Source organism: Anabrus simplex, chromosome 11 (genome assembly GCF_040414725.1).
Source record: "Anabrus simplex isolate iqAnaSimp1 chromosome 11, ASM4041472v1, whole genome shotgun sequence".
Classification (NCBI taxonomy): Eukaryota; Metazoa; Arthropoda; class Insecta; order Orthoptera; family Tettigoniidae; genus Anabrus; species Anabrus simplex.
The window spans coordinates 131,175,654-131,202,394 of NC_090275.1; the positions used below are offsets into that span (position 1 = coordinate 131,175,654).

General features: G+C 40.0%; 1 protein-coding gene across 4 annotated transcripts in view; it reads right to left on the reverse strand.

Annotated features, from left to right (window-relative positions):
* pcx (pecanex) overlaps positions 1-26,741 on the reverse strand; it is a 514,715-nt gene that overhangs the window by 451,431 nt on the left and 36,543 nt on the right. For all 4 annotated transcript variants that reach the window (XM_067155270.2, XM_067155269.2, XM_068229749.1 and 1 more), the window contains exon 2: positions 25,669-25,862. In XM_067155270.2, coding sequence (XP_067011371.2) covers positions 25,669-25,862 — 194 coding nt within the window. The remainder of the gene's footprint in view (positions 1-25,668; positions 25,863-26,741) is intronic.

Sequence of the window (26,741 nt, forward strand, 5' to 3'; positions counted from 1 at the left end):
TGCTCTTCTGCCCGAGTTTGAAGGGCTTTGGAGAGAATTTTGTATGTAACTGCGAGAAGGGAGATGCCGCGATAGTTGTTTACATCTGTTTTGTCACCTTTCTTATGTAGGGGATGAATCAGGGCTGCTGTCCAATCATTTGGGATCTTCTCTGTTTCCCAGATCTCGCGAATGATCTCAGTTTATCGATCGCCTTTTCACCTGCAGCCTTCCAGAGTTCAGCAATTATCGCATCTTCTCCAGGTGCTTTGTTGTTCTTTAATGATGTAATTATCTGTTTGATTTCCTCTTTTGTGGGGGGAGAAGAGTCTGGGTTGGGATGTCTGGATTCTTCAAAGGTAAATTCTGATTCTGGTTCTTCGCAGTTAAGAAGAGATTCAAAATATTTAGCCAAGATTTGGCAGTTATCCTTGTCGTTGTAGGCAACTTCTCCATTTTGATCTCGGAAGTGTAGACTTGGTGGGGTGTACTTGGTGAGGTTGTGTTTGAAGGTTCTATAGAAATCCCTAGTATTATTCTTATTGAAGTCCTGCTCAATCTGTGTCAGTTGGTTTTTGTCAAATGCACGCTTTACTTGGCGGATCACTTTCGCTGCATGTTTCCTAGCCTCCAGAAAGTCTTCATATCTTTCTGGATTCTTCAGGGAATTCCATCTTTGCCAAGCGATTTGTCTTTGTGTTATGGCTTCATCACATTCTTGAGTCCACCACGGATGCTTCTTTGGTTTCTTTAGCAATACTGTCTCCTCAGCCATTTCAACAATGGCATTTTTCAGTTCCCAATTTTCTGTGTCCAAAGACTGAAGTTTCTGAGTGAATTTTTTGCTGGTTTTCAGCTTTTCTGTATCAAATTTGCTAGTTTTCTTTATCTTAACTCTTTTGGTGTTTCTTGGATGAAGCTTAATTTTGATCTTGGATAGATAGTGGTATGAGTCAAGGTTAGCACTTCTCAGGACTTTAACATTTTGGATCTCTTGTGTTGCTTTTCGTGCAATGGCAAGATGATCTATTTGAAATTCTCCCAAGTGAGGATTTGGTGATATCCATGTCTTTTGTTTTCTTGGTAAATGTTTGAAGGCTGTTGACTTAAGAACAAGATTGAATGCCTTACAAAGCTCTATAAGCCTTTCCCCATTTCGGTTGGTTCATCTGTGGGCTGGATAGTTTCCAACGATATTTTGGAATTTCCTTTCTTTGCCAATCTGGGCATTGAAGTCTCCAAGCAAAATGATTGTGTGTTTGTCAGGAATTTTTGATATAACATCTTCCAGGTCCTCCCAAAATTTGTCTGTTCCTTCTGGGTCTTTCTTGTTTGCCTGGTTAATTGGTGCATGTACGTTCACAAGCGTGTGTACGTTGTTCATACTCCGAAAGCTAAGCATCGAGATCCTGCTGTTAGGAGAGCTGAAATCGGTGACTGAATCAATTATTATTATTATTATTATTATTATTATTATTATTATTATTATTATTATTATTATTTTATATATATATATAATTCGCTGGGGCCATCAAGGACCACGTTAAGTCTTGTTGCATTTGACACTGAACTTGGCCTTCTTTAGAGCCCAAATTTCCCTCATTCTTTGTGAATGGGCCTGCTTACACTCCTCCGTCCAAGGGGCACCGTGTCTTCTCTTCGGTTGCTCGTCTCGGTTTAGCCCGTTCGTCAATATTTTCTTGCGGAAGAGATCTCTATTGAGGGCGTCTTCAGATGAGATATGTAGCATTTGCAGGTCTTCTTTGGTATTTCTAAACCAGGGAATTGTGGTTTTGGGGTTTGAATCAAAAAAGTGAAAGATTCCTTTAGTTAACTTTCTTCCGTCCATTCTTAACAGATGACCGTAAAATTGTGCCCGTCTTTTTCTGATTGTGTCGGTAATTTTCTCTATTTTGCTGTAGACTTCCTTGTTGGATCTCTTTTGATGAATTCCATTTCTGTACTTTGATCCCAAGATTCCTCTCACAATTTTGCGTTCTCTTTTCTCCAGTTCTTCAAGGAGCCCTTTGACGGCATTTAGAGACAGGGTTTCGGCTGCATATATAGAACTACTGGCTTCAGAACTGTTTCATAGTGACAAATCTTGGTGTTTTGGAAAAGGCATTTTCTGTTGCAGATTGTGCGGGATGTTTGGTAGGCCATTTCCAGTTTGCGTACTCGCTCCTGAAGTGCTTCTTTGTCCAGTCCATTTTTCATGATGATCTCACCCAGGTATTTGAATTTGTCTACTCGGGTGATGTCCCCGTATTTTGTATGGAGTTTTGGTGGAGCCTCTTTGATGTTAGTCATTACTTCTGTTTTCTCAAACGATATCTGCAAACCAGTTTGTTCAGCAATTTCCTTTAAAATTTCAACTTGGGCTCTAGCAGTTTCTATGTCGTTTGAAAGAAAAGCAATATCATCGGCAAATGCTAAGCAGTCTGTTGCGATCCCCTTGGATTTGGTTCCTATTCTCAATGGACTGTAGTTGGTTTCCTGTAATCTCACCCGCCAGGTTCTGATGATCTTTTCAAGAACACAGTTGAAGAGTATCAGGGATAGCCCACCACCTTGTCGGACTCCTGTTTTGATGTCAAAGGAATGTGAGAGACTTCCGTGGAACTTCACCTTGGATTTTGTATCGGTCAGAGTGGCTCTAATTAATGCCAGCAGTTTCAAATCAACTCCAAATTCATTTAAGATGTTTAGCAGGACTTCCCGGTCAATGGAGTCGTATGCTTTCTTAAAGTACACAAAGACAGACACATACTGCTTGGACCTTAGTGTACAATATCTGATGATCGTTTTGAGATTTTGGATCTGTTCAGGAGCAACCTTTTCTGAACCCTCCTTGGTATTCTCCTATTTGATGTTCGACTTGTGCTTCCAAACGCTCCAGGATGGCAAGTGATAGAATTTTGTAAGTCACGGGTAGCAAAGATATTCCTCTGTAGTTGTTGATGTTCTTCATGCTGCCTTTTTTGTGTAATGGATGGATTAAAGCTATTTCCCAATCTTCAGGTAGGGTCTCCTTGTTCCAAATTTCTTCTATTTGCTTTTGCAAGATATCAAGTGATTCCTCTGGGGCATATTTCCATAGTTCTGCTACTACTGAGTCTTCCCAGGAGCTTTGTTATTTTTGAGACGGGCCATGTGGCGCTTGATTTCATCTCTGTCGGGTGGTCTGGAATCTGGGTACCTGAGTAAGGGTTCCTTAGTCTCAATGGCACTTTATAGTTTAGAGCAATTAAGTAAATTCTTGAAGTAATCTGCCAGAATGCTGCAATTTTCTTCATTTGACGTCGCCAGTGTGCCGTCCGTTTGCTCAAAGCATAGAGATGGTGGTTTATAGCCAGTGAGTTTGCGTTTGAAGGCTCTGTAGTACTCTCTGCTTTCATTCTTCCTAAGGTTTTGTTCTATCTTTTCAATGAGAGATTTTTCGTATTTACGTTTCTCAGTTCTGAACACCCTAGTTGCTTAGGCACGTTGGGTTTTGTAGGTTTCCCAATCATTTTCTGATTTCGTAGAGTAGTACTGTTTCCACGCATTGAGTCTTTCTTGGAGGACTGATTCGCAAGTACCATTCCACCAGGCATGCTTTTTGCTTCTCTTGATTTCTGCAACGTCTTTGGCGGCCTCAACAAGGAGACTTTTGGCGCTGTTAAAGTCACAGTCATTTGGTCTAGCCTTCTCCTGGAACTCCTCGACCGTTTGCCGAAGTTTATCATTGTCGAAGCGTGTGATCTGTTTGGTTGTCTTCCTTGTGTTTGCGGGAATTGGTTTGAATTTGATAAGAGACATATAATGATCTGAGGCCACATTGATGCCTTTCTTTACCTTGACATTCATAATCCCAGGGCTGTTTCTCCTGGAGATTGCAACATGATCAATTTGGAACTCTCCGAGAGCTTGGATGGGAGAACGCCAAGTCATTTGCTTTAAACGCCAAGTCATTTGCTTTCTGGGTAAATGGCGAAAATGGGTCGACATGACCTGCAGGTTGTGATTTTCGCAAATGGACACCAGTCTTTTGCCATTGGGATTGGTTCTTTTGCGAGCAGGGTAATTTCCTATAACTTTCTTGTACTTCTGTTCACGAACTAGTTGGGCATTGAAGTCACCCAAAAGAAGCTTGACATGGTGTTTGGGAATTTTGTTTAATTTTTCATCCAGTAGGTCCCAGAAATTATCAACTTCGTCTGGATCAGACTTGTTCCTATCGTTTGTAGGAGCATGTGCGTTAACTAGGGCGTAGGTTTTGTTCGCGCATTTAATTGTGAGTATAGACAATCTGTCATTCACAGGTTCGAAATTTGCAACCGATTTAAGGATCTTGGTTCTAACAGCAAACGCGGTTCCAAGCATCACAGCTCCATTGAGGATTCCTCTTTGCGCTTTGTTCTTGAAAAATCGGTAGCCTTCAGATTCAAAAATCTCTTCATCTGGGTACCTTGTTTCCTGTAGGGCCATTATGGATATCTGATTTTCGTGAAGAGCTTTGGTGAGTGTTTTCAGCTTGCCAGTTTGTGTAAGTGAATTTATGTTGAAAGTTGCTAGAAAGGTTTTAGATTTTGGCCTGAGTTTTTGACTCTTCGGAGTACACCGAGACGCTCCGACTCGTCTCTTGCATGATGTCGAGTCTCCCCCAGAATCCGAACGAGACTCGTGCACCGTGGCGTTCACGACGAGGGATTTATCCGAAGATTTACCCCCTGGGGTATGTTTCTTGAAATGTTGTGCCATCATGCTTTTTGACTTGACTTTGCTTTGGACGGGTACCCATCCTTTTACAGCTAGGGTTGTTAGCCCTAGACGTTGCCTCAAGATGTTTTCTGGCTTCTGGTCATTTACCAGTCTTCGCCGCATTATTATTATTATTATTATTATTATTATTATTATTATTAATCTTGTTTCGTTTCGGCCAACTAAGGACCAGGTCATTTCAACTGTTTCCCTTGAGCTTTAATGTTGGTCCAGTACTCCTTCATTCGTATACGGTGTTGCTCCTTTCGTTCTTCTGTCCATGCCTTTCCAGTTTTCATCTTCGGCTTTGGTAGGAAACTCTGATGTTCTTGGATTTTTTTCTTAAGTGGGACTCGCTCCTGGATATCTTCAAATGAGATCCCAATCTCCTGCAGATCTTTCTGTACCTCACTGAACCATGCCCCCTTTACCTTTTTCTCTTGGAGGAAAGTGAAAATGCGGTTGGTTAACCGTGCTGAATTCATTCGGGCCGTGTGTCCATAAAAAGTAATCCTCCTTTTTCGCATCACATCAGTTATTTTCTCCACATGCAAGTACAACTCCTGGTTATGCCGTCTCCTAAACTCACCGTTGTCTTTGACTGGACCTAAGATTTTTCTCAAAATCTTTCTTTCCTTGGCCTCCAATTTCTCCATTATGCCTTTTTTGTTCATGGCGAGACATTCCGCAGCATATAGAGCCTCTGGCCGGATAACAGTGCAATAGTGTTTGATTTTTTGCATTCAGAGATATAGATCTTTTGTTATAGACATTTTTAGTCAGATTGTAAGCCATTTCCATTTTATTCATGCGTGAAGAAAAGGCTTCTTTTTCGGACAAGTTAGGTTCTATCCATTCACCAAGATACTTAAATTTTTCAACTCGCTTGACTTTTCCGCGAGTCCCTTCTAGCTCACTTGGCGCCAGTTCGATGTTTGTCATGAATTTCGTTTTCTCAAAGGAGATTTGGAGGCCCGCCTTTGCAGCTTGTATTTGAAGCTGGTTTATCTGCTTCGTGGCCACATCCAAGGAATCAGCGAAAACCGCAAGATCATCTGCAAATGCTAGACAGTCAATTGAAAGGTTCTTGTTCTTGTGGCCTAGTCTGACTCCGCTTTCGACTCCTTCATAACACATTTCTCTGCGCCATTCACGGATCACTTTCTCAAGAACGCAGTTGAACAACAGAGGCGAGAGACCATCTCCTTGCCTAACTCCTGTCCGTATTTCAAAGGCCTCTGAAATCTCTCCTCTAAACTTCACTTTTGAGATGGTGTTGGTGAGAGTCTGTTGGATGATCACTCTTGTTTTACCGTCCAAGCCAAATTCCTTTAAGATCTGAAGTAGGGTAGTTCTATCAATTGAATCATAGGCCTTCTTAAAGTCGATGAACGTTACTACAAAAGGCTTGCTCCTTAGTTTAAGATATGAAAGGACAGATTTCAGATTCATAATCTGCTCCACACATGACCGTCCTTTCCTGAAACCTCCTTGGTAATCACCCAGCTCTGGATCTAGCTGTTCTTCTGCCCTGATTTGAAGAGCTTTCGAGAGAATTTTGTAGGTTATAAGTAGGAGGGAGATGCCGCGATAGTTGTTAACATCCGACTTGTCGCCTTTCTTATGAAGTGGGTGGATTAGGGCAGATGTCCAGTCACATGGAAGTCTTTCAGTGTTCCAGATTTCATGTATGATGTCCGTTAATTTTTCCACTGCATTGTCACTAGCAAACTTCCAGAATTCAGCTATTATCGAATCTTCACCCGGCGCTTTATTATTCTTCAAGGATTGGATAATCTGTCCGACTTCCTCTTTCGTAGGTGGAGCCGAATCTCGGTGAACTGTTGTTTTATCTTCAAATGTGAATCTGGACAATGGGGCCTCGCAGTTAAGAAGGGATTCGAAGTATTTTGCAAGGATCCGGCAGTTTTCCTTGTCGTTATGGGCTAGGTTTCCATTGGAATATCTGAACTGTAGGCTCAGTGGGTCATATTTCCTTAAGTTGCTTTACTTCGCCGTATTATTATTATCATTATTATTATTATTATTATTATTATTATTAGTTCATTACTGTTTAGATTTAGGAGAGATTAAGTCGAAAGAGCTTGCCTAGGTTGGACACTTATTTTTCTCCATCACTAAGGTAGTAAATACTGTAGATCTGGAGGAAAATAAAAAGAATAAGGAATACTGCAGTTCCCAGCCCAGCTCCTGGTTTGTGTTTGCACCCCTTGTAGTAAGGCACAAGTTTTTCATATCTGTGCTATTTTTACAGATTAATTGGAAGGTATCCATAATAATGGCGCTCACAATTCCTGCTGTCTTCTAGCCTGTAACCACACATAGGAAGAGGGGAGTGATGTATTTCAGAATTGTAGCAAAAGCGGTTGGATGCAAAAAAACTATATTACAACGGGCTGATGGAGCACCCGGTATATTCAGCTTATGGCTACACACACACTTATAAAACCAAAACTAAACTATATTAACAAGGCAGGTAGCACGTTTCACAATCCACCCACTTGTTGCAAGTAGAACAGCATCAGATCCCATTAACATTGATGCCCTACTGTTTTTCTTCCAGTGAAAATAAATGGCTTCCAATATAACAAAAATAAAAAACAATTATCCTTCCCTACCACATTAAGGTGCCACAGTCATAGTCAGGGGAAGATCTATACCCCACTTTATAAAGGTTTAAATCCTGTTAATAATATTGTTATTTGCTTTACGTCCCACTAACCACTTGTTTTTTCGGTTTTCGGAGACACCGAGGTGCCGGAATTTTGTCCCGTAGGAGTTCTTTTACCTCCCGATGGTATCACCACCTTGACGAAGGCAAAATACATTTTGCCGAGTGTTTTGGAGGCTTGTGCGTTCAAATGATCCTTACAGCTATGCCGGCGGGAGCATATGCTCCTGGTAGGGCCACCCAAGCCGGACAGGTCTAAGGTGATGATCCAGACTAAGAGTGATACCCTGGTCCTCAAGGTTGGGGGTTGGTACGTGGGGCTAACAACTTCACTACCACAAAACTGCATATTGTTCAGAAACCAAATCAAGATAACCGGACAGTCCCAAACTTACGACGACTAAAGCGCGCTAAATGGCAACGATACGGATATATTGGAACATGGAATGTAAGAAGTATCTTTCAGGCCGGGGCTAGTAGAAAATTGGAGGAATTACTTAAATATCAGATAGATGTGGCAGCATTACAGGAGATAAGATGGAAGACAATCGAGGTGTCAGATCTACAGCACTACATTTTGTTCAATAGTGGGGAGGAAGAAAATAGAATAGGAACAGGGTTTATGGTCAAGAAATCGGTCAGTCATAATGTGATTGAATATGAAGCAATAAGCCCCAGACTATGCCGGTTAAGATTGAGAGGGAGATTTGCCAACATATCACTAATTAGTGTCCATGCACCAACAGAGGATGCCGATGAGGAAGAGAAAGAACATTTCTATGAAAAAATGGAGCAAGTATATGACAAGTTGCCCAAGTATGATGTCAAAGTTGTCCTAGGGGATTATAATGCCAAAGCAGGCAAAGAGAAAGAAAACCACCCAGTGGCAGGATATCATAGTAAACACCAAGAATCAAATGAAAACGGGTGGAAATTGATTGACTTTGCCTTTAGCAAGGAGCTGGTGATTAAGAGCACATGTTTTCCCCATAAGGAGATCCATAAAGAGACATGGATATCACCGGATGGTCTGACAAAGAACCAGATAGACCATGTGCTAATAGATGCGCGACATGCCTCGAATATAATGGATGTGAGTAGCATGCGTGGTGCAGACAGTGATTCAGATCACGTACTGGTGAGGATCAAGTTCCGAGAAAGACTGGCAATTAAACCCAGGGACAGAGCTAGAGCAAGATCTATAATGTAGAACTGTTAAGGGATGAGAAGAAGGAGGAAGAGTATAGAGACCGGCTGCAAAGAAAGCTACAGATGGGCAGAAACGGAGATGTGGACATCAACACAATGTGGGAGGAAACCAAGCTAGCAATAAATACAAAGGCACATGAAGTACTTGGAGAGAGATGGAAACAGAGTAGAAATAAATGGTATGACGAAGTGGATAAGGTTCTGGAAGAGAGAAATCTTGCCCGACAAAGAATGCTACAGAGACCCACTCGAAATAATATTGCAGTTTTAAAAAAAAAAACGGAGAATAGCAAAGACATTGATAAAGAACAAGAAAAGAATAGAAGAAAAGGAGAGAGTGGATGAAATGCAGAAGAATTTTGAAAACAAACAAGGCAGAAAATTCTTCCATGGGGTTGGACAAGTAAAGAAGGGATATCAACCCAGAGTGAATATGCTTAAGGATGAGACTGATAGACTCATTGTTGGGAAAGAACGAATTCTGAAAAAATGGGCAAAACATTTTGAAACATTACTTTCTGTCAGACAAATAAATGAAGAAAAAGAAGGATCAGACCGTATGGAAACTTCAGAGAGAGATGAGGAGGGTGAATATGGAGATGAGTGTGAGGAGGAAGAGATGGATGAGGAGAATGGAGATGAGGATGAAGACGATATGGGATCACCATCGATTGAAGAAATAAGAGATATAACAATTGAAGAGCAGTAAAGCCCCAGGGAATGACCTCATAACAGCAGAAATGGTAAAACATGGAGAAGTGTTGGTGAAGAAAATACACAAGATAATTAAAAAGGTATGGGGAACAGGTACAATGCCGGAGGACTGGACACTAGCATATACATGTCCTATACATAAGAAGGGGTCACGCATGCAATGCAAGAATTATCGAGGTATATCCTTACTGAGTATAGTATACAAAATCCTCTCTACAGCCATAACAAAGAGAGTTAGTAGTAGAGCGGAAAGAATTATAGGGGAGTACCGAGCTGGTTTCAGACCTGGAAGATAGACGATGGACCATATTTTCACCATGAGAATGACTCTGGAAAAGACTTGAATACAACGTTCGACTAGGGCATCTTTTTATAGATTTTAAACAAGCCTATGACAAAGTTAAGAGATTGACATTGTGGGAAACAATGAAGGAGTTTAAATTCCCACAGAAGTTAATAAAATTGACTAAGATGACCCTGGTGAACAGCAGAAGTCAGGTAAAAGTGCAGGGAAGTCTGTCAAGATCTTTCAGAACCGAAGAAGGCCTAAGGCAGGGAGACCCCTTATCACTAGTGTTATTTAATCTAGTGTTGGTGAAAGCTGTAAAATTAGTAACTACTAATCCGGGTGGTAATATTTACAATAGACTGATCCAAATTTTGGCTTATGCAGATGATGTGGTGGTATCTGCTAGAAGTAACGAGGCACTTACAACTGCCTTGAGGGAGCTGAAAGATGCGGCTGGGTCCTTGGGCTTGGAGATAAGTGAGGCTAAATCTAAATATATGGTAACGGAGAGAAATGGAAGGAACACTGAAAAACTCCAAGTGGATGGTTACAACTTTGAAGCAGTAGATAGCTTCACATATCTTGGCTCAGTAATAACATCAGAAAATAAAGTTGAGACAGATATTGTAAATCGAATTAAGGCTGCCAACAGATCCTACAGGGCACTGAATCCCCTTCTGAGAAGTAAAAACTTAAGCAGGAAATTAAAACTGACTCTCTACAAAACAATAATTAAACCAGTGCTTATGTATGGGAGTGAGGCATGGGTATTGACTGAGGCCACAGGGAGGAGATTAAATGTGTGGGAAAGGAAAGTACTGAGGAAGATATTTGGACCGGTGAAGGAGGAAGATTTATGGAGAATCAGAACAAATGAAGAAATAAGATTATTGTATAAGGAGCCGGACTTGGTGACATCAATCAAAATGAGACGAATTGGATGGCTGGGGCATGTATAACGGATGGAGGAGGGAAAACTTCCAAGGAAAGCACTGGCAGGACACCCTGGGGGCAGGAGAAGGAGAGGTCGGCCCCGGATGAGATGGCTGGAGGATGTGGAGACTGATCTGAGGACCGTTGAAGTCAGGAGGTGGCGTAGGCGTGCTGAAGACCGGGACGACTGGAGAGCTGTGGTCAAGGAGGCCAAGGTCCTTAAAGGACCATAGAGCCATGGAGTAAGTAAGTAAGTAAGTAAGGAGTTCTTTTATGTGCCAGTAAATCTACCGACACGAGGTGGGCGTATTTGAGCACCTTCAAATACCACCGGACTGAGCCAGGATCGAACCTGCCAAGTTGGTTTCAGAAGGCCAGCGCCTCAACTGTCTAAGCCACTCTGCCTGGCTAAATCCTGTTAAGAGTGGCCCGAGGTTTTCTGAAGCAAATGACTACTGCCACATGCAGGTTTACAGGTCCATTCCTACTGTCACTCTGACCCTGCACTGTAATTCTTGGCTGTAATCTGATGTGCCATCTCCACTGATGGTGATTAGATTTCAAACACTGATGTGTCTGTTCAGCAAAATCTCTGACCAGATTATTAAGCTTTCTCATCCTCAGCATAGGAAACCAAGAAAAGTGATGGATTAGAAGAAAACTAAAACTATGACAATCTCATGATCTGTAGGTGAAGAATCTCAGCTGTTTTTCTGATATGTTGCAGCTCCCTCAACTCTGCAAAGCATGGAGACCAAAAATCAAGCAATTCACTATTTTATTATACATCTCTGCAATGACCATTTAGGTGTCTCTGAGTTCTCCTACAGCAGAGCAGATTGTGTAGGTCTCTACTTCAGTGTGAAACATCTGGATGAATACAGAAAGATGCAGAACAATTGTACTGACAAAAGAAATGTTGTGGCTCTTCCATATTCTATTCCACAACAATGGCGATTGAATAATTGCTCTTCTTCAGATTTCTTCAATACTCGTAACCAACACCTGTAGTTCTCGCACATGTCTTGAGCTTATCAATGAGGAATACAACCCAATAAAGGCTGAGAGTGGCTTGGCCAGGGCATAATGGCACGACGCATTGCCAGAAAGAGACTACTCTCACTCTTTAACCCTTTCCACTCAAATTATTGTAAGTCCTGATTTCTCCCCACTCGTATTTATTTCTGTCAGCATTCTTCATATTTTAAAACCTTGTATTAAGTACTGGTTGTAACAATATATACAGGAAGGAACTACAGAATTAATTAATTTATGGTATTTACAATGCAAAAAAATTATGTTTTTCACTTTCTTAACGGTATGCCTTGAGTGTATGGAAGCGTTCAAAGCACATGCCTGGATGGAGCCCTGGTTGCTTCTCACAGGTTTTACAGAAGTTTTACAAGAACTTTCCTGTCACTGCAAACCTTACAATCCATAGTTTTTCCTTCAGGATGGGGGTACAGCAGGTGTAGCTTGCCATTCAGCCTCACTTCATCTGTTGAGGAAGGTCTTCCCCTTTTCCTGCTCTGTGTATTCCGCACATTTCCTACAAGTTGTCTCACCAAGTTTTTCCTGAACTTCAGATGGGTGATTCCATTGTTGCCTTCTTTGAAGAGTAGGAAGGCATTCACTATTGTGATCTCCAGAAGCCAGAAGAACATTTTTCTCCACCACTTCACTGATTTACGTGTGAATGGGTATGAGCTAGCATAGTGGTCAGAAAGATCAACGCCCCCCCCATGTATTGATTATAAGCACATACGACAGTAGGTTTCTCTACAATTTCCGCGGCACCTTGACGTCTTATTCTTTGCACAGGCTGAGTGGAATCGTCATAGAAAGTAGACAGCATAGCAATAATTCGCTTGTCCTTCCAAACCAAGCAAGAAGTGTTATCTGTTCGGAGTGCAATAAAGTCATGTTGTTTCATTCTCTTTGTTGCGGCTTTTCTCACTTGTAATGGCAGACCTCTCCTATTTACCATTACAGTGCCTGTAATATGGACCTTTAGTTTTAGTAGCTCAGCAGCAAGGTCGTAACTGGTATAGAACCAGTCCGTAAAGACATGAAACCCAGTTTCGTTGGTGGCTTGCAAAACTTTTGTAACCAAATGAATAACTATCCTGTAAGTGAGGGGTAAATCTTGCCTAACAAGTGATTGTGTGGTTACTGAACCATATTATACGTATCTGGTACTCGAGTCTGACAGTACATAAATACGGAGTCCGTACTTTGTTGGTTTCTGCTTATTGTAACACTTGAACACGACATGACCCTTGAAGCCTACAGTGCTTTAATCAACACTCAGATTCTTTCCTGGAATGAAGTGTTCCCAGAATTTCGCATCCAGGTACGACACTATATTTCCGACCTTCGAACCTCTAGAATGTGGGTCTGCCCTATTAGTATCAGGGAAAGAAAGATGGAGATTCCAGAATATCTGTAGAAATCTGTCTCTAGAGAACACATCTTTGTAGAACACCTGCTTATCCAACCAGTCTTCACTAAAATAATCCTGCATTTCTGCCTTACTGTTCATCCCCATGTTGATAATTACACCAATAAATACCTTCAGCTCTTCTAAAGTCACAGTTTTCCAAAAAAAATAGATATCTTCTGAAATGGAGTATTTTGCTGTATTTTCATTTCGGCAAATTTGTTTGTCTCATGGACAATAGAGGTTAGCAACTGATCAGTAAAAAATAGCTGCCAGTACTCTAGTTCTATTTTAGGTCTATTGGCACAACTTATGAATCCACTGACTAACCTGTATGGAAATTTGGGTAATTCTGCATCACCAGTTCTCCACGATCTCCAAGGTATATTTGAAGTCAGCACTGTACGACTGGGCGGGACGTGTCATAATACTACTGCCGCCTCTATGATTTCTTGCGACGCTGATATCGATATCACTTGAATCACTAATGGACATATCACTTTCATCGCCAGATTCAAAATTTTTGTCACTTTCATGGTCACTATCAACAAAATCAGCCAAAATAGACTCAAGAATCTCAGCTTCGGTCAGACTGTGGGCCGCCATGTTGCTTCACACGACTGCTTTCCATTGTCAAGGAAACGGAGCAATTTTGCTGAGCAAAGAGAAACTAAAACACTCCTATTTGGTTTATTTCGGTTTCCGGAAGGGACCAGCACTTACGAAACAAAGTACAAAAGTCCTGGCTTGCCAAATAACCTAGCAACGAGCGGCGAAACATTGTGTCGACACACAAGCTATAATGCTAAGTGATGGCTGTCGACACACGAGCGGAAAGGGTTAAGCGATCAGCAATATTCCGGCAGTTCATTGCTATGCCACATAATATATTACTACTTTTTAAATATTTTTTATAAAGTGAGTTATTACATAAATATAAGCCAAGTATAATTTCATTGATTTAAAAAAGCATTTATTAAAATAGAATTGACTAGAAGAGTAATAATTGTGAAACAAACATAATAAAGAGGAAACATAATAATTAAAGGCAAAACAATCGGTAAAATGTATTTCCCACACCTTAGCATTAAGCTCAATAACTACCATCCTACACTCACATCACTTTCAATAATCATGAATTCCTCTAAAATGGGGAGCGATCACTCTAAAGCACTGGAAGTGACCTTTCATCTCTTCTAAGTGTAAAATTAAATCAATCGTATAATACCGGACGTGATACCTCCTTTTCTTGTTCTTCTGCTGTTTGATTTTGGCAACTATGCACCACGGAGTAACAACTACGGTATCCTGGATCATCTTTTCCCTCTCCTGGCTTTGATCATCTGCCAATATAGCTTCATTCGTTGGCTTATCTGCTTCCTTCGTTCTTCTGAAGAAGAAAAGAAAAAAAAAAAAATCACTTTTGAAGATTTTTTTTTCTCCTTCTCGGAAGCCTCTAATTGTCGAAAGTAGTTCCTGTTTTCGATGTCTTCATGACTAATGCCCATTCTCTCCATATCAGCACCTGGGAACAATTTTTTCCCTTTGAAATATGTAACAAGCAACGAGTTTTCAAGTCAGCCTTTTTTGATTCGTACATAGGAAAACATGGAGCAAGCCACAGAAAATGGGATTGTCATCTCACCTGTTAGAAGCACCTGGCTGCGGGAACTGACACGCTAACTGCTCTTTTCAGGCAAAGCCCTACTGGAGATGAGCTGTCAATCTTCTGTCTCTGGGAATACCAGATAGATAGCTAACACTATAGAGGCTGACGATGAGAGGACTGTTCAGCCCTGAATGCACAGGAAACCAGCCCAGGTGAGAAAGAAGAAGACAAGTCCACAAACAAAGAAGGCCTACATAAAACATTGTTATGTTTCATTATTGTTGCTCAACAGCATTCAAAACTTATTTCCGATTCTGATTCCACTGCCAGTGAAAAAATATTACTGAAGAGTATGACTAAGAAAAGGGAGTGTGCTGTGATTTCTTTTGTTTCTCATGGTTCTGAACAAAATTGTAAAGGAGACAAAAGGAAGCATATCGGAACAGGGAGATGTTATTAGTATTTGCACACAATATAGTGGTCTGGGGAATGAAGAGCAAAGAAGTATGGCAACAACTTGATGCACTGAACGAGAAAATTGAAAAGTATGACATGAGTGGAAAAAAAAATGACAGAATGGAGAAGATTGTTTGGGCACATAAAGCGAATGAGTGATGAAAGAATGATAAAAAGGGGATGGAAATGCAAATGCACAGAAGAGGCCACGGACGACCATGACTGAGATGGAAGGACACAATCAAACGCAAATTAGAGAAAGAAACCTGGAATGGGACACAGTGTTGGAGGAGTGGTGGAAAGACCAAAGAAAGTGGAAAGGAATCATATTTGTCCCTACTTGGCTACAGCTGGATAATGGGTAATTATTATGATGATAATATAAAAATCAGCCAAAAGAGAAGCAACAGCGCAAAATATAATTTGCACCCATATTGACCTATACAGCTGAGACCTGGACAGACACTGACAAGTAAGGAGGAGATTAGAATTCAAGCTAGCAAAATGAAATACCATATTTACTCATGTATTAGACCCCCTCGCTTATTAGACGCCTCTGGCTTTTCGAGACATAGAAAATGAAAAAAAAAAAATCTTGCCTAAGACCCCCCCAACGAAATTCGTCAGAGAACGAAGACGATTCCACTTCGAAGCGGGTACAAGTCTTATTGCAGCTCTGGTGACATTACACAAATTTGTGAATAGTTTCGTCCGTATGGCCTATGCAATGAAACGCGTCGAATCCATGCGGTACATCTGTGTTTCGCAGTTAAGAAATGTCCGCCTCTGTAGCGTAGGTCTACTGCAGCTCTGATGACGTCGCACGGATAGATGAATAGGCCTAGCTTCGTGTCCAACCCGCGCATTGCAAGCGTGCATCAATCCTGCTACAGGCCTCTGTTTTGTAGTTAATAATGTCCGCCAGCGTAATGGTTAGCACAATTACTTGCTGTTTTCGGGGGTCTGACTTCGATTCCTAGTACTGTACTGCCAGAGATTTACAAATGGGAGGAAGGTTGATATGCGGTAAAAGCGGTACATGTAACTCCCCTCCACTGGGGGTGTGTCTAAAAAGAGCTGTACCACCTCGGGATGAGGAAGCGAGTTTACTTCAGTTGAGAAATGTTCGCGGTTGTTGCTATTTATGCAGCATTTTGTTAATGGTCGTTTTATATCTCTTAACTCGGGCCAATATAGGTATATATTTGGAGAGAAGTAAGTTTAAAACATGATAAAAGCTATCCAATTGAAACTATTGTTTTACTCGCCAACACACTTAACAAATAATAATAATAATAATAATAATAATAATAATAATAATAATAATAATAATAATATTAATAATAATAATATTAATAATAATAATAATAATAATAATAATAATAATAATAATAATAATAATAATAATAATAATAATAATAATAATTTTATGTCCCCTCGTATTTTAAACGATTTTCGGAGACGCCAAACAAAACATACTAGGGTATGAGTTAATAAAAAAAAGAGACAACGAACGTACGAAATTAAACATTATGATATCAAAACGCATTACTGCAACACCTGTAGATATCCATAAATGTGGTATATTTTCCTGTTACTTATTTTTATTTTTTCTGGCGAACTTTCGGCACTATCTTCTGTGGCATTATCAGGGCAATAATATACCTAAACAATGTTGTCTGTCTTATCTCATGGACAGCTGTTTACGCAAATCCTGATGTGATAAATGTAGAGAACAAGCATGAAATGTACCTAAAAATAAGGGTCTGTGTTTCAACAGCCGCACTTATCAAAGGAATGTTTCCAGTTACTATGTATTACATTCGGAAGTACTATACTCGAACCTTTTCTTGAGCCCGATTTTTACGGGGAGGGAGCAAGGAGTAAGGAGGGAGCATTGCTGGTTCCGGTTATACTGCCAACTGGATGAAAATGAAATCTGAATTGAATCGATAATATGATCGATATGAATTTTCTAAACATTTATTATCTTACGTCAACAACTGTGTCACACATACATTATTTAACATTATATAACATTTCTCGATGAGAATCTTGTTACTAGCATGAATTATATAGTTTGGCTTTGCTGTGTAAACAACAACAGTACTAGTTCGTAATGTGTACGCCAGATGTCGCACAGCGATGAATAAGCGATTTATAGTTTGTGTTTCAAAGGTTGCCAATATGTATGTCAAAGATAACCGAGGTCTACCAATTCAGCACTAGGGGGCTCAGGGCTCAAGAAAAGGTTTGCGTATAGTACAACTCATAACATACGCTAGTTATCAGCTGATGGTTTGGCATGCCTTCTACAGCACTTCTTCATTCAGAAGGAGTGGCTTCTGCTACATATACACCAATTAGGAATATCAGAGACCATCTGGGAACAGATTTACACTGTTTAGACTCTAGAATAGAATAGAATATTTATTTATCACCTACAGGATGTCCCAATTACAGATGAATGTAACAAAGGTTTTTCAGTCTGTCAAACACACAGCAAACACAATGTAAATTAATGAATATAATATAATGAAAAACTTACTTATATTAATAATTGTATATATTTTACTTTTTATATATTATTATTATTATTATTATTATTATTATTATTATAATTATATATTTTATTTTTTGTCATTACTGTTTCATGTTATCACTAATCTCTCTATCATTGACAAGTTTACGCTACGTAAACAATACTGTACATATACAAGCTTGTTTTTAAGTGATTTGATAGAATCTGAGGATGTTCTTGTAGAACGAAACATGTCATTCTTTGTATGTTAGTGTGTGTTTTACAGATATGTTTATAGTGTTTTAATTTACATTGTATTTGCTGTGTGTTTGACAGACTGAAAAACCTTTGTTACATTTTAACTAAGTCAACACTGGAAAACATGGCTTCATTTTTAACAAATTACAGATGATGCAATAGAAAAATTAAATAAAAAATGAAATTAAATAATTAAATTAAATAAAAAATAAATTAAATAATATACATACAAATATACATATATATACAAGCAGATGTTCACATGTTTTATACAGATTATTCACTTAATTTACAAAATTATCACGTTCCTTCCTTGAGAAGAACTTTACGAATTGCAGTGGAAGGGTGGTGAAAAATGTCCAGTGACCCTTCCAGCTGATTTATTGTCCTAAGGGCTTGCATGAGCCAAGAATTTTCATGCGCAACCGTCCTACATTTGGGCAGGTGGAATGTACATTTCTGCCTTGTTCGTCTGCTTGGAACATGAAGTGGAATCAAGCCCGGTACAGCCGGACAGTCCACTTTACTCTTCAAGCATTTAATCGCTAACATTGCGTTCGCACACTTTCGGCGCGTTGCCAGCGTATTCATTCCAAGAATGTTTACAAACTCTTCATACCTGCTTGAAGAGAGTGGCATGCCCAGGAATACGAAACTAATCCACTTCATGAACCTTATCTGTACGGGAGCCACACCTCACAACCATACTCGAGACAGGGTCTCACCAGGGAACAAAACAGTGTTTTGACACATGAAATATTACTGAAATCTTTACAATTCCTCTTGACAAATCCCAGGAATCTGAAAGATTTCTTTATAATACCACTGATGTGTTTCTCAAAGGATAAGCCATTCCTGTTACTAAGAATTACATCTAGATCATTAAACTCCTCCACACGATTTAAACTTTCTCCACTGATTTTATACCTGTAAAATACAGGTGTTAATTTCCGAGTAAATGACATGACACCACACTTGAATTTATTCACTTTAAGGGACCACTTATCACACCACTCGCATATTTTCTTCAGATCCTCTTGTAGATAATCGCCATCACTGTCTTCTTCTATGACTTTATATAGTTTCACGTCATCAGCGTACAAGAGACATTCACTGCTCTGAACGACTGTAGTAATATCATTTAGAAACAAAACAAATAGAAGAGGCCCTAACAGTGATCCCTGTGCGACGCCAGATGAAGGTTGATATGGGTTAGAGATCAAAACCTCAGACTTGATAAAACGATGTTTTGTCAAGTAGCTCTTTAGCCACTCGAAAATACTCCCAGACACTCCATACGCAGACAATTTTCTCAATAAGGCTTCGTGTTGTAAAGAGTCGAAGGCTTTGGAGAAATCAGTATATATCCCATCAACCTGTTTACCTTTGTCCAATGCATCGGAAATTGAAGATAAATAAACTGTCAGATTGGTAGCAGTTGACCTGCCTTTAACAAATACATGCTGTGATGGATCTATGTACTAACTAAGAGAGTCATACAGGCGATTATATACGACTTTCTCCGCCACCTTCGATTAAAAGTGAGAGCAGCACTACTGGTCTATAATTATCGAACAACACCTTATCACCTTTCTTAAAGATAGGGATTACGTAACACTTTACACTCAGCTGGAAAACACCCACACTTAAATGATTTATTTATAATTTCACATAGTGGAATTGCCACTTCGGAAGCAAATTCACGGAGGACGATGCCAGGTATCTCATCAGGCCTACATAATTTGTTGATATCCACCGATGACAGGACCCGTCTCACTTCTACCACAGAAGTTTGAATAGACACTGGATCTATTGAAAATGGGGGAGGAAAAGTTGAATTGCAGGGCTCGGAAGGAGAATGGTACTTCGCGAAACTTTGCGCAAATGTGTTTAGAATTTTATCTTTATCGTGGATTTCAGTTCTGTTTATGAGCATAGTGGGAAGCAGACGGGAAGATTTTCTTTTATTATTAATGAAATTCCAAAAGCGCTTAGGGCGTGTGATGTCATCTTCTACCGACCTAACGTAGTCCCTGTACTTAGCACGCTGCAGTTTTTCACATTCACTTCGCAATGTGGAAAACTGCACAGTCGTACTCTTGGCCTGATCGTTTGCATTTCCTTCTCGCCCTTTCTTTTTCCTTCAGTTTCTGGATTAGTTCTGAGAGGATATTTTCTGATGTTAATTTTTCGAAATGGTACGCTGGCTTTTATGACCGCATATAGTAAGTCATAAAAAGTGCTCACAGCTTCATCCACAGAGTGAGATTCTTTAATCATATCCCAGGGGCACAGGTATAAAAGGTCCCTCATTAAAGAAAAATCCGCTTTCTTCCATGCAAATATGACTGTTTTGCGCTTTGAAGCAAAATGTCCTTGGCATAGGCAGGAAGATTTCGATGGCTTGGTGATCTGAGTGAATTACATTTTTCAGTTTTGACGCACTCTCCACTCCGAAGTAATTCGTTTGAGACTAAAATTAAGTCTAGAAAATTATCATTCCTAGTAGGGTAATCACAAATCTGACTAAGATCGAATTCATTAATAATTTCTAGAAATAAGAATACCTCCTCGCTTTTCTGTTTGATAATGTGTTGCACTTTCGATGACTCATCAGTTTACAATGGCGAAAAATGAAAGTATCCTCCAAATCAATACATCATATATTCCGTCATTAGACGGAGTAAACAAGATCAGACATGTTTCGGCTTGTTTGAGCCATCTTCAGTGAAAAAAATTAGGGGGGTTGGAATAATTTACATAATATGAGTTGAAAAAATGCTAAAAAACATAATGAAAGCGCAAATGAAAAAACAAACAAAAGAGAGCCTATACGGAAACAAAATTAGCACAAATATACAATATTTACATCAATATGCAGAGCAAAAAACAACTTATTGTGACAAAATTCAGTGAAACAGGTAGTTAATTTGAAATAATAATAGATACTAAAAACTGCGTTAACCTAAGAAACAAGGGAATGAGAAAACAAATGATGTAGATGGAAATGAATAATAGTAGCACATGGTGAGGTTGTGGACCTCATAGTTTACAAACTATTGGTTTATAAAAATCACAAAACAGTTTGAAATCGCTGTCAAAATCATCTTAGTGGAAACCCATCACATCAAATTGGTCAGGAGGAGAGCGGGAGCAAACATTTTGAGAGAAACCAAGCCTGAATTAACCTGCAGGCGAAAAGCCTGTGATAAGGAGAAAAAAACACCATGAAATTTAAGGCTTTAGAAATAGCAGCATTCTCAATATCTTCTCAATCTAGCGGTCCCTTTCTTCATTATTGTTTCATAATGTTGGCTGGTGTTTTGCCTTATTATAGAGGGGTCGGAAGAGCCGCATATAAAAATATGAGAAGCTGTGTTAGGTGGAAGACAGAGGCATAGTAAATTGTAGTAATCTAGTGGAAACCGTCAATGAAGTTCTAATCTGTAATGGAAAAAATGAGGTTGTATGAGAAACATGGGTTGATAAGTAAAAAGTGTGGAATGGTTGTGAAGAATGCTTAAACTTACGGTGTGCAGTAGGTGGTGTCCTCTCTAGTGGCCATTGTAAAGTGAAAACCGTCAATACGGAATGATTCTAATATCTTGTAATGACTCATCAGTTTTCCAAGCAAATTGGCTCAAGTTAAAATCACCGCACACAATAACAGTGTCCCGTGAGTTGAGAACAGATGTAATGTTTCCCAATGTTTGACGTAGGTCGCTAAGCCGGTCGTTCACTTCATCTGGAGGCAGGTAGCAGCACACAATGAAGACAGCACGACCAGGTTGAGGGTTGACTTTCACTACTTGACACTCCCAATTCCCAGCAAGCTCAGGCTTCGACACTGGTCTAAGGTCAGGCTTCACAGCTAGTAAAACACCTCCACCATCCTGTTTTGCAGTGTTCACGGAATGTCTGTCGTTACGAAATACAATGTAACTGTCCGTTAATATTTCAGTATCAACTACAATTTTGTTAAGCCAACTTTCGCTGATACAAATACAGTCATAGTTCCCTTCACTTAGTCCAGCATTAAAGTCAGCAAGCGAGTTACGCATACTCCTCACATTTTGATAGAAAAATGTCATACCTTGATTGCTTTGGTTGGGACCTGGGTTCAGTTGTACATCTCCGGAAAGCGCTAGCATTAGGACGGCTAGTACATAGCTGGATACCTGTGGACGAGCCGACCTCCCCTGGCCGCGGGCGCACCTTTCACTTCGGTGTGGCGACACCAAGTACCTCGAGCTGTTGAGAAGCCACGAGGCCAGATAAACTGCATTTATTAATCACTAGGACTCTTTCCCAAACTGTGTCTCGCGCACTGTCAGATTTAAGAGTACTGTACTCACATCGGCACAAACGAACCGGACCATACGCGTATTTAACTATCGATAACACAAGTATTACTCGGAGAACTACCGACACCTGAATATGACAAGCCGTCATCTTGAAGACTCTATAGTCGGGAACGAAATTATTTTTAAAAGATGGGACCTCGTATGCTCTTGATTGCAGTGCATGGCTCAAAGAGAATGAAGCATGGCTGACGTGACTGGCAAGAGATAGCAGTGAAGATGACATCACTTAGAATGCCAACACACCAGTAGCAAGGCAGGGAAGTTGGCGGCGCAAGGTGATAATTCAAATGAAAGCAGTGATCAGGTTTACCGTGTGCTAGGCCTACTGCTGAACTGACAGAGAAATGACTGGCCATTAAGTTCTTTTGTCATCATCATCATAATCATCCTAAACCATCTCCAGTTTCCCGGGTGTGATATATGAGCCTCCTCCATCTCATCCTGTCCTTTGTACCATTCCTCCTCCACCAACTTGTTCCAATTGTGACCTCTCAGCAGTACATCGTCCTTAACTAAATCTATCCATTTCCTTCGTGGCCTTCCCAGGGGTCGTCTTCCTTCTACTTTTCTGTCAAATTCCTTCCTTGCAGTTCTGTTTACTGGCATTCTCTTCATGTGACCAAACCACTTCAGTCTTGATATCTGAATCTTACTGAGGAGAGAATCATCTATTCCTACTTCTCTAATTTTCTCATTCCTAATCTTGTCTTTCCTGGTTTTCTGGATCATAGTGCGTAGGAATTTCATTTCAGCTGCCTGAAGTTTGGAATTATCTCTATTGGTCAGTGTTGTGGTTTCGAGACTGTATGTATGAATTGGTGTATAATAGAACTTGTACAATGTCATTTTTGTTTTCATGGGTATTTGCTCATCCCACAGTAGGTGTCTTACCTGGTGGTAAAATTGTGTTGCCTTATTGATTCGATCGTTCACCTCATGTTTTGCTAGGTTGTCATTTGATATAACGCTACCCAAGTATTTGAAAACTGGAACGCTGTCCAGTTGGGCTTCATTTAACATGACTATTGGTTCTGCTCCTTCCTCATACACTTTCATCACCACCGTCTTGGTCTTGCTGATGTTTAAACCATATTTCTTAAACTCCTCATTCCAGCTTTGCATTCTCTCTCCCAATTCCTCTTCTGAGTCACTCCAGATTGCAACAACATCTGCAAATGTGAAGGCTTTGATATCTCCATGTTCTTTCCTTTTAATAGATTTCATTACTACATCCATTACAATATTAAATAGAAGTGGTGACAATGAGCTGCCCTGCTGCACTCCTCTCTTTGTTTCAAACCAGTCCGACAAACCACATCTTACTTGAATACAGCTTCTGTTCCCACTATACAACATTTTCACTTTGTCTATGAGGCTGTCTCGCACTTGAAGTTCTTTCATGCATTGCCAAATTCTTTCCCTTGGTATACTGTCGTATGCTTTCTCAATGTCCAAAAATATTAGAAATAAAGGCTTGTTCTTCTCCCAGTATTTTTCCATTAGCATCCTAATTGCAAATATATGGTCTGTAGTTGAACTTCCTGGTCTGAAACCATACTGCTCTTCCAAAATTGGTTCAACAATATCTCTGATTCTGGTCTCTAATGTTTTTTCCAATATTTTTAGGGCATGAGACAGTAGTGTGATACCACGGTAATTAGTACATTTTCGTCGGCTTCCTTTCTTGAACAGAGGTACAATGATGCCCATCTTCCAGTCCTCAGGAATAGTATTTTCCTCCCATATCTTGTTGAGCAGTCTGTAGAGCCATTGGATTCCTGGAATTCCCGCTGCTTTCAGCATATCTGCACTTAGTTCATCTATGACCACTGCCTTTCCTTTCTTCATGCTCTTGAGCGCATTTTCAACCTCAAGCCATGTAATTGGTGGTTCAGTTGTGGTTCCTCGACTTGGCTCTCCTCTATCCGTTATATTTTCTGTATCTCCATTCAGCAGCTTTTCGAAATAGATCTTGAGTTCTTGTTTAATTTTTCCCTCTTGTGCCAGAGTTCCATCATCACGTTCTATTGTTTTTATGGTCTCTTGATCCCTTCGCTTGTTAAGTTCTTTTGTATCAATATTTAATTATATGATAACACGATACCCTTATCCTTTTCTACTACGGGATCGAGTATGAAGTGAGACGAATCTTCGTAGCGAGTTTTTACGGCCATATGCCCTTCCTGACATCAGCCTCACCAGAGGAATTAATGAGGTGTAACAAATGACGTAATACGAGTATCTAAAACGGACTTTTATATGTACCGTAGGCCTAAAAGTCGTGTTCACCATTTATCGTCTTTTTACGTTTAGAAATACTGCTTTCCGACGAAAATAGCAAGTATAACTTAAATACATTCTAAGTTTGTTAAATAACAGTACGTATAGAATGTTTACACGTACAATTTTAGCTCTTTATAACCTAGAAGTCATGTGTTCGCTGTACAAAATTTTGAGGTTATTGCATATTGGGCCCCCTTTATTATTTTTGGCTGTAAAAGTGGGGGAAAAAAGGGGGTCTAATATGCGAGTAAATACGGTAACTAAGAAGTACCACAGGAAAGACAGATTAAGAAACAAAGATGTGAAAAAGGAGGTTTGGACATTTAAAAAGGATGGAAGAGGAAGGAATACCAAAACAGATGATGGGGATGAAATTTGAGGGAAAGAGGCAGAGGGATCTATTCGATAAAGAAGAAGAAAGTTGGACTGGGATAAAATTGAGGAAGGAGAGCGGAAATGCCCCGGCCTGACAGGAGGTGGAAGATGATGATGATTATTATTATTATTATTATTATTATTATTATTATTATTATTATTATTATTATTAAGCAAGTGAAAATCAGTTATACTAGTGATTTGTAATAATCCTTGCCACTTTACAAGCCTTCTGCACAGGCAGCTGTCAGCTGTGAGAGGAAACACAAAATGCTGAAGCAGGGAACATGTCTGTCTGTCTATTAGGTCATCAGCCCATACGCTGGTTGGATCCTCAAATAGCACCACCAAAGGTTATGCGGTTATAAGGAAACCCCAAAAACCAATGGCAGCATCAAAATGAGGCGTACTAGGCAAGATGAGGAGTGAGGTAGTTTGCCATTGCTTTCCTCACTGGGTCAGAAAGTACTATTGCAGCACAACTGACCCTATGAGCAGCACCTTTCATAACACTCAGATGCACTAGTTGTGCTCCGAATGTCATTACTCAGCACTACCCATACCCCAGCAACTTCCATATTGTCACAGCCATGGATGTTGACTGGGACTTCGGTGGAAGCTACACTTTACTCTGGCCTGTGCCAAGAGATGGATGCAAAAGTACTGCATCCATCAAGAAATGACAACAGGCAGAGCAGGGAAAAGTATAAAGCTTCATACTAATATTTTTAAATAACGCTGTCTGTTTCCTTGTTGACACTAGATGGGCTTTCCCGAGTGATGTGTGTACAGAGCTGGCTCACCTCCTGCGCTTGCGGCCCTTTAGAGCTTGACGGAGCCTCTCGCTTTCTGGCTGCGTGTCTTCCACCGGCTCCTGGATACATTCAGAAGTGTCGTACATGTGGTGCAGTCCGAGATTCACCAACTTGACAGTTGCAAACAGAACTACAATCGTTGTGCAGTAGGCGCCCCACGCGTAGAAAGTTGGAGGGAAATACTGAAAGCAAACAAACGCTTCTATCACATACAAAGCCTAGTTTCAGAGGATTTCATCCCAGAAGAAGAGACAAGGAAAAGAAAGAGCATGTCGTAAAAAATCAGGAATACAGAAAGAGATAGGAACACACAATAGAATAAACACAAGAGGTCAGTATGTTCTTGTCCCTTTATAATAGATAGGTCCAACCAGCATTGACTAATAGCATTAATAGTGCTCTGTATGCAACATAAAATGAGCACCCTTTGCAGACAAGAAGCGAACATACAGAAAGAATCATTCCACTAACATACTGTATTGATTGCCATTACTATAAAGATAGCGGTAATTCAATTAAGCGAGTCTGTAGTGATCTGTAGAAGCAAAATCCTAAATAAATGCTATAAACTATGAATCAAAAATACGACACGAAAACTAAATGTTGGAAGGCTGCACCTAACCAATATATTCAGGTTGCCTTTACATTAACTATAAGGGGCTGGTGGATCACATTATGACTTGCTTGTTCATTTCCAATTCTTTCATTGTATCTCAGTCAACATCCCAAAATTATATTTCACCATCTGTGGAGTAGTGGAGCTCAAACCCATGCCTTTCAAAGTGGTCAACGTGCAGGAGAACACTACTGACATGTCATTTACATAAGGTCCAATTTATTTTAGAACAAACTTTACTGCGTTAAAACATTTTGAAATCGTCCTCACTATAAGAAATGAAGTTCTTCAAACCACCCCAGCCCACATACAAACCTTCCCATGCACACCACCTGACAACCTCAAACCATATCCTAAATCGTCTCCCTCCAAAGCTAAATGAACAAGTCCTACGTGTCAGCAGTTAGATGACATCCAGTTGCAAAATTGTAACAAAAGAATTTCC